Source organism: Neltuma alba, unplaced genomic scaffold (genome assembly GCF_004799145.2).
Source record: "Neltuma alba isolate B1F8T4 unplaced genomic scaffold, ASM479914v2 tig00011255_pilon, whole genome shotgun sequence".
Classification (NCBI taxonomy): domain Eukaryota; kingdom Viridiplantae; phylum Streptophyta; class Magnoliopsida; order Fabales; family Fabaceae; genus Neltuma; species Neltuma alba.
In genome coordinates, this window is record NW_021635969.1 from 32,162 (window position 1) to 41,305 (window position 9,144).

At 34.2% G+C, this 9,144-nt stretch overlaps 1 protein-coding gene across 1 annotated transcript; it reads right to left on the reverse strand.

The window, feature by feature from the left end:
- Positions 1–1,868: 1,868 nt before the first annotated feature.
- LOC114763128 (probable serine/threonine-protein kinase PBL8) lies at positions 1,869–8,512 on the reverse strand. The gene is made up of 7 exons (XM_028952734.1): positions 8,501–8,512; positions 6,254–6,456; positions 5,636–5,976; positions 5,406–5,541; positions 3,961–4,097; positions 3,736–3,859; positions 1,869–2,975 (listed from the first exon to the last, which is right to left on the reverse strand). The coding sequence occupies exons 2-7, from the start codon at positions 6,303–6,305 to the stop codon at positions 2,485–2,487; spliced, it is 1,281 nt and encodes a 426-aa protein (XP_028808567.1). The 5' UTR covers positions 6,306–6,456; positions 8,501–8,512; the 3' UTR covers positions 1,869–2,484.
- Positions 8,513–9,144: the final 632 nt, after the last annotated feature.

Genomic DNA, 9,144 nt, shown 5'->3' on the forward strand with positions numbered 1-9,144 from the left:
AGGATAGCTTGTCTTTGGCATCTAATTTAATTAATTTAAAGATTTTAAGTATATACCACTCTATTTTCATATATAAGTCACTTGTAGGCGAGAAATTTGTTTTTTTAAGTATAAGTTATTTGTAAGTTAATTAATGATTTTTTTTTTCAATTTTACTTCTACTTAATACAATAAAAAATATGAGAGAAAATATACAATATTTTTTCAATACCTTTTTAAATAAGAGCAAATATTAAAAATTTTATCAATTTAATATATTTTTTAATATGCGAGAATGAGCACAAACGCTTTATAGTTATATGTACAAATGGAGTACATAACTAACGTTTTCTATGAGGAACAGGGGCACTTAAGCGTGCCTATTCACCACGGCACTTTTCTTTAATATTTTGTATTGTGCTAACCAAACAACTATGCCTTGGCAAGTTTGGTAGGAAAAGCAAGAAAAAACAAAAAAATAAACCGGACACTAAATCGGCCGAAATATTAGTTTAAAAATTTATAAGTTAAATAAGGGTTAGATTGAGATCAGTCCGGTAACAATTATAATAATTTAATTTAATTAAAATAAGTAAAAATATTTATATTTTAATTAAAAATAATAATATTTATTTTTTGAACGGCTACTCATATTACAAAATATTTATTTATATAAAATGTTTTTCTTATTTTTATTTTTTCTAATTCTCTTTCCCTCTTTTTTCTCACATGACTCAATAAAATCTTTATTTCTATATTATTTTATCTCTTTCTTCTCTTTACCATCACCATTTGCTTATCTATATGCCACATCACGATTCACGAAGTGAGCTTTTTCTTCCTCCATGCTTTTTGAACAATGAACATGGCATATTGATTCTTGAAACGCGCATGCTCTCTTCTCTTTTTAAATCAAATTGGTTCCTCTTCTCTCATAGTCTCCTCTCTCTTTCTTTTTCAAACACAAAGTCCCTTCTCCTTCTCAATCAAATTGGTTTTTCCCTCTCTCATGATCTCATTTCTCTTTCTTTCTCAAACATGGCCGAGAAATACTGGCCATTTTTTCTCTTTGCACAACTATTCTACACTGTTACTTATCTTCCTCCTTCCCTTCTATGAGCATAACAACTTCAAAGCAGTACACAACAGACTTCCAAATGAGTCTTCCCTTCCATGATTTTCTCTGCTTCTACCCCTTGTCTTAGCAATGTCCATGACTTTTCCCACGAGTGAACGGTGAGATGGTGAGAGTGAGAAAGAAGCGGAGGGGGGAAAACCAATGCCCTCCCCTAACCCACCCAATGGTTTTTTCAACTTCACTGATCTTTTCCTGTTCATCTTGATTTGTTCCAAGCTGATTGGGAGCCTGTCCATCATTCAAATCAGATCGGACCAGACGCCGGTTTACCGGTTTTTCAGTTGAACTGGAACTTGCTAGTCTGGTTTTTTTTTAATTGTGAGAAAGTGTTTTTTGAAAAGAAAATAGAAATAAATTTTAAAAAGAAAACAGGGATAAAAATACATTTTCCTTTTTTACATGCTAAACATTACACTGACATTATAATTATAAATCATTTAAATTTAAAATCAACTTAAACAGACCATTATAACTAATTAAGAACCAAAACTTCCAACAAAATAAAAAAATAACTATGGGAGAGAAACTGTGCTTGAGCCTAATTAGTTGTTAAGATTAACTATTCAAATTTTAGGGATGGCCAAAAAAAATCGCATTAAGAAAGTCATCCCAGATTTAGATTAGGCCATACTCAAATCTAAATCTATCATATTTGATGTCAAATGGTTGTATGAAGAGAGGGAGGAAAAAGAGTACTTTGCTTTCCACACTACAATGTTGGGGGGGGGGGGGGGAATTAAAATGACAAGTATTCAAACAGCAGGTGCACCTTAATTCAGAAAATACATGTTATTTTATATAAACGATAGTTGACATTTTACAATTGCCCTTCCTTGCAAAATATACATAAAAAGCAATCAGACATAAAAAAAAAAAAAGGGAGGCGCAAGCAAACTTCTTAGGCTTCAAGAAAAGAAAAATCATAACAACATCTTCAAGCATCTCAAAGGGACGCTCTTCCTCAGTTTCCTGGAAAAACAAACTACACAGGAAAGAAAGTAGTTGCAGTATGAATGAGCTGGTGAGTCATAAAAATATTCTGAGGTTACACACAGAGTTAGAGCCACCTGATGAGCCTCTGATGTGTGGAATCAGTGATGTTAGTTTTGATGTTGATGATTATAACTACACACACAGTAGTAGACTACTCTTCCACACGTAATTAATTCACACTTAGACCCAGAGACCAACCATTGATACAAAGAAAACAATCCACAAAGGGCTTTCGTCAACCATAACACCATGTACAATCCAGCAAATACCCCCATGACCCCCCATTCTAGCAAGCAAATTATACTACTTCTTGAGATCAGGAGAAATTGAGATTTGAGAAGCACACCAGAAGGAAATTACATTGGATGAGATTATCATCTGACCCTGCATGCTGCAGGGGCACCTGGTGAGCAGTTTGGGTTGGGAGACCAACAACTAGCACCAGGGCCGACATTGTTTGAAAACCTCTGGCGCATTCGATAGTCGGAGATTCCACTCATGGCAAAGGGACCACCACCTCCAGCAGTTGATCCTAATGACGAGACTTCAGCACCATCACTACAACTTTGTAAAGGTTCCAATGTCTCGACTACATCACTCATTAATGGCCTGGCTTTGGGATTTTGACTCAAACAGTAGTAAGCCAAGCTACATGCTTTCTGTGCTGCCTTCACTGAGTATTGGTTTTCCAGTCTAGGATCAATTATCTGCAGGAGCTTTCTCTTGTCATTAAGCTTTGGTCTAGCCCAATCCACCAAGCTCTGTTCCCTACCCGGTCTTGTTTTGTCAACGGATTTCCTTCCGGTTAAAAGTTCCAAAAGAACAACTCCAAAGCTATACACATCACTCCTTGCAGTCAGGTGACCTGATAATTTCATATAGGGCGCGTTTAGACATGCCTTTGTAGACACTCTAACATACACAAGCATGCATAAGAGCCCATGCACGATGAAAGTTAAAATGCATGTAACATGAACCATGAGCACATGCAAGCTTGTAAACAGTTTGGACGGTAAATAAGGATGGTAAAGCACCAAAAGGTAAGAGGAAAGCGTTTTATGGAAGTTTCTAGGCATGTTAACTGCCAAAATTGCAGGGTAGATTTGATAATTGATATTGGCAATTCTATGATGGACCAAGATAATGAAGATGAAGTTTCACTATGATTTAGTAACAAATGATATTTGACAATTTGACGTCCAACCTCCTCTCACTCGTTTCATTTATAAACCAAATTACCTTTTGGGTCTTCCTTAATAATCTCACCTTGCCATTCATATCCCCTGCTGGTGAATGCAAGAAAAATATGTTTGAGTTGTGCCCCGATACTAAATGACATGGGATCAGGCATAACGCATAATGCTTACGTCAAGCCTATCCAGGAGATTAGAGAACAGCACCAAATTGAGTCTTCCACCCCAACCCTCTTTAAAATAAACCCAGCTAACTCTGGAAATTATGTCTAATTACAATTTACAGGTAAACCCCCTCCGGGGGGCATTGTACGTATACAGGAAAATGATTTTTTAGGGGAAGCCAATATTTCAAGCATAATTTTCCTTTCTATCTTGCAACTGCTCTGTTTATGGACCAAAAATCATTTCCAAGGGAGTGGGAGGCCATACCAGTCATTACATATTCGGGGGCAGCATATCCATAGGTGCCCATAACCCTGGTGGACACATGGGTTTCATCACCTTGTGGTCCAGCTTTTGCTAGTCCAAAATCAGAAAGCTTGGCAGTATAATCCTGTAAAGTCATTGATAACATCAAGTGAATAGAATAATCATTCCCTTCTTCCGCAGTCATTAAAAAATATCCAGATGAAGGTTAAAATACTAGAAACTTACGGAGTCCAATAATATATTAGATGTTTTGAAGTCTCGATAGATTACTGGCCTTTCAGCATTATGAAGAAAAGCAAGCCCCTTAGCAGCTCCAAGGGCAATCATCATTCTTGTAGCCCATGATAAAGGAACAGTTGCCTCTGGAAACCTCAGGAAAGGTCATATCAACTTGAGTTAACAAAATACAACAAGAATCTAAGCAGAACCTCCACTTCGCTAGTTTCAGTACTGACTATCAACATTTCCATGGTTAACATAAAAAAAGTTTCATGACATATATTCATTAAGTTGACCTGTGCTTTTCCTTCCCAACATATTTGAAGTGAAACAAGTGTCTTGCACCAAAACAAGGCAACATAGCAAAACAGAAAATATTTCAATATAATTTTGTAAAATTTCACTATTACATAATAGACAATAGGATAAAACAATTAAATTCTTCAATTTACATAAAACTTTTATCCTATCCCAAGAGCCCCAGAGCAAAGGCCAACATTACCAATCAACAAAGGGAATCATATGCGACTCACAGAATACATCTCATATAGAATTGCCTACAATTCGGCAGATGAAAGCATTGTATAGACACTAATTTCAGTTACAGAGAACAGTAATGCTTCCAATAAAGCATCCGCAACTCTAACATGCTCTCCCTATCAATAAAGCAGTTCTAGTTCTCAAGCTGTCAATTTCTCATCACTCAAGATTTGAGCCACGATAACAATAAATCCGTGTAATCATTAATCACAACGTAGAATAAGATGCCAATTTAATTAATCTGAGAGGTATAACCCATCAATTTTTCTTCGGTGAATGGTACATAATCTGAAAGGAATCCAAAAGATTCTAATGAGTTTTTCATTTGCCGATAGAGTTTTCTCAACGTAGAAAGGGAATATTTACCACATGAATTCATCTCATTCATGGAATCTAAGCATGTATATTATGCAGCATAAAAATCCTGATTAGAGGTACACGGACATATGCACACTAAACTGCCTCACTAATAACCATCAATTAGAAACTTTACATATGTTAAATTCCTTTTTGGCATGGCCTACGAAGCCACTGTTTATAAAGGATTCAGAGCATGCTATATTCAGGCAATTTTCAGTCTCGCCTTTTTCTCTGGACACTAGTATTGAGCTGAAGAAACTACCCGGCCTGTAAATAGAACTGAAACTTCTTACCGGGCATATGATAAACATGCAACAGAAAAGAAGGGAAACAAAAACAAGAAACAACCACGAGGAAGACACCAAACATGTCAAAGATCCACTGATTCGCAAGAGATATGGGCTTGGAGCACAACCCAACATTTCCCCTCTCTCGTACGTTTCACTCGCTACGGGAAATATTGAACTATGCCATTGTGAAACAGAAAAGTGAAAGAAACAAGTATAAAAGGAGGTGCAAATGGTGGAAGAAGGGTTAAATATGTCGCATACTTCGGAATAGATGATTCTCTAAACTTCCTCGAAACATGAACTCGTATACAAGTAGCCTGTGGTCGTCCTCACAGCAGTATCCGATCAACTTAACCAAATTCGGATGCCTAAGCTGCCCCAGGAAATTGATTTCTGTCTGTGGTTGCGGCGGATAAACAAGACAACGAAGAATTAAATTAAATTGAGTTAATGAAGAAACAACATAAGTAAAACAAGGAATCGGAACATACAAGCCACTCGCGATGTCCCTGAAGACCCTCCTTGTTTAGAACCTTGACAGCAACAGGAAGGGATTTGAGTCCAACTCTCACATTCTCGTCGATGTAACCTTTATAGACAGTGCCGAACCCCCCTTCTCCGAGGATATAATCGGAACGAAAACTCTTAGTGATAGTCTCGAGCTCATACAATGTAAAAGCAATGACATGAGTATAGAGTAGTGTATTCTTCCTGACATCCTCGAAGTTGTGGCGCGGAGTAGAAATGTCGCTCAGATCTGACACAGACCGATTGTGCTTCTTGTCGTTGGCAGCATTTTTAGCAGTCAAGGACGACATGTGCAGCTGCTGAACTGCCAAATTCACACATTATTCAAAATGTAAGTTAATTCACCTTAACTGCACGAGTTCAATTTTACAATGCACAATAAGCATTCAATTCAGAAGCAAAAACACAGCACAAACCCGAAAATGAGGATGCTGAATTTGATAGATTAGGTCAAAACAGTCGATATAATTAGAAACTAAAGCAATTCAGAATTAAAAAAGTTAACAGATGATCCTACAAGGAAAACTAGAGCCCCAGATCTGGAAGCAGAATAAGACAAAAGAAGAAAGAAGAGGAAGAACCTTGAGCATTGGAGACAACAGCCGATTCCTCTCTGGTGCCACAATTGCCCATTGAAGAGGTAAATTAGAAGAGGAAGAAGAAGGAGGAAGGAGGAAAGAAGGAGCTGGTGAGGAAGTAGCAATGGGAGTGAGTGGTTTTTGGTGGTGATGGAGGAGCACGGGATGTTGCTATCCCCGAGGCCCAGAATTTCATTCTTCGCCTTCTGTGTACCTTTCCTTTCTTCTCTCTTTTTATTTCTTTTTACGGTTCCAATAATACCGTATTTATTAGCATTAGTATTTCTAATAATAATTAAAATAATCAAATACGGATCAATTATATCAACCAACAAACCAATCATTAATTATTGTCTTGCCAAAGGAAAATGATTAATTGTTAGCTTTGTACATAAATAATGCCAAATGTCTTCCTCAAATCTTTTTTTTTTTTTAAGGTGTGCGGTTGTGAATTCAATTTTTTTTTGGTTAAAAAAATAATGAGTCTCAAGGGTGAGATTGAGATTAACATGAAGCTATGAGTTTGAATTTTTTATAAAGAACATAATTATATTAAGAAAATGATTAAATGAAGTGCTTTTATAGTTACTTTTTCTTTAAACAAAGTCTTGAGTTTAAGTATTGCTTTTTAAAAAAAAATTGTTATTGAAAAAAATATTACATAAATGTAATCTAACACAATTTGAATTAATTAGAGTTTAGTTAAACAAACTTTTAGAAAAATTTGTCAAGTTGCATTGAATTGTTGATGTATTTTTATATAATCTTTAGTTTATATTTATTTTTAATTTAATTATCTATAAGTTATTGAATTTTAGCAAAATAATTAATATGTTTAGTATTTTTTTTAACGTTATATTTTTATTATTTAATACTCAATCAAATTCAGTGTATCAAGTAACATTTGTAACGAAGTATTTCATAGGAGTAGGATAACTCATTTTTAGAATTTCATAAAATATTAAAAAAAAAATGTAATTCGGTGAAACTAAAAATCATATTCTTTTATGTATGCGTTATGCGTTAAAAAAAAAGTGCATTCTTGATTTCTGGGATAGCACAAAAAATTAAAAATAAACAAATTATTTGTTTTATCAATATTTATAAGGCCAATATATTTTATATTGATCAAGAAAAATTTTAAACTATATTAAATTTTTTAAAAAAGTTTAATAATTATTTAACTTTATTTTTATTTAATATATACTATATACTTTAAATAAAAGAGAAAAAAATGCATTCAAACAAAAAAAATTAATAGGATGATTTATAAATAGAATTAAAAAAACTTAAATTAAATATACGAGCATTGATTTGATTTTGACGGGGGAAATTGATAAGGATGGGATTTAGGAAAGAACTGCAAAAAGCTGGGAACTTTATTTTTTTGGGTTGAAAATGAAGCAGACAAAAGCTGTGAACTTGGAATACGGTTCAAGAACTTCCACATCACGTGCGGTCTGATGACCCACGGCGCTGAGCACAACGTCTGAGAGGATCTTTTCTCACTTTGATTCTGCCTTTTTTCCGGGTCAGAGCTTTGATTCTACCTTAACTGACTCTAACAGCATGGGGAACCTTAAACAAATAAATTAATAAAAGTTAAAGTTACCGTTTTATCTGGCCGTTAATTTTTAAGTGTAATTTCTTTAGTTGTACAATTTTACTGATATTCAATTACATGAAAAAATTATGAGTAAAATTATACTCCTCTAATCCTTAATACTCCCTCCATTTCTTATTATAAAAGACAAATAATCGAAGTACGTTGATAAAAAAACAGTTAAAATTAGTTAAGAACAATTAATGTGTAAAAAGTGTAATTTTTTTTCTAAACATACCCTCATTAATAAGAAGAAAAATGGGAGGGAGAGAGAGTGTGAGTTGTAGATAATAAATATGGTGAAAATAGAAAATTAATACAAAAAAGTAGAGACAACTTTTAAGTGTCTCTTATATATAGGAACATACCATAAGCATCAAATGTCTCTTATAATAAGGAACAGATGGAGTATAAGACTAATTTGATTACATTGAGGAAGTTAGGTAAGTTAGTTAATTATAAGAAAAGTGACACATTTTTCCTAAAACATCATAATCATCTTTCTTAACACCACATCTCTCTCTTCTACTTAATTATAGTTGAGAGAGTATCTATAAGAATAATTTACAGAAAATTAATAAATATGATAAATGAGTCTTATATTTTGGACCAAAATCAACTTAATAATTGGATCCTATATTAAGGACCGGAAGAGTACAACTTGAAAAATTAAAAATAAAATTTGAGTAAAATTACATATTTGCCTATAGATAAACCGAAACAACAGAATTTTGAGCCTCACAGTAAGACTAACCTTAAGTATCCGCATTTAGTAGCCATTGCATCTTTGAAAAAAATAGTTTTCAATAAAATATACTTGTATAAGTAATTAGAAGAAAATAATAGGAAAATTGAAGATTGTTCAATATTTGTATTTTGTCTTCAAACCGCTCGAGGGCTAGACTATTTATTACCTTTGACCATCTGTTGGGAGATGCAGGTCCTGTGGCACATTTACTAGCGTACCGTGAATACAACTGATTTTTTTAATTAAAAGACAAATGTTATTGAAAAAAAAAAACAAATGAAAAGATATACTCGTACATCACTAAAGGACCTCTTTACACAGGTAATGCAAATGAAGTATCGAGAAGCCTAGAGGCAATGGAAAAACAAAATTCTACCGCTGACAAACAGTAATAAGTTAAGGGGGTGTTTGAATGCAAACCAAACCAGGATTTCAGAAGTGTTTTTATGGTTTACGAAGTAAATATGTGGAGGAGTTTGCCTCGTTTTGCGAAAAGCACTTTTGAGGGTTGCCAAACACCCCATAAATAGCCCTACGTTTCGA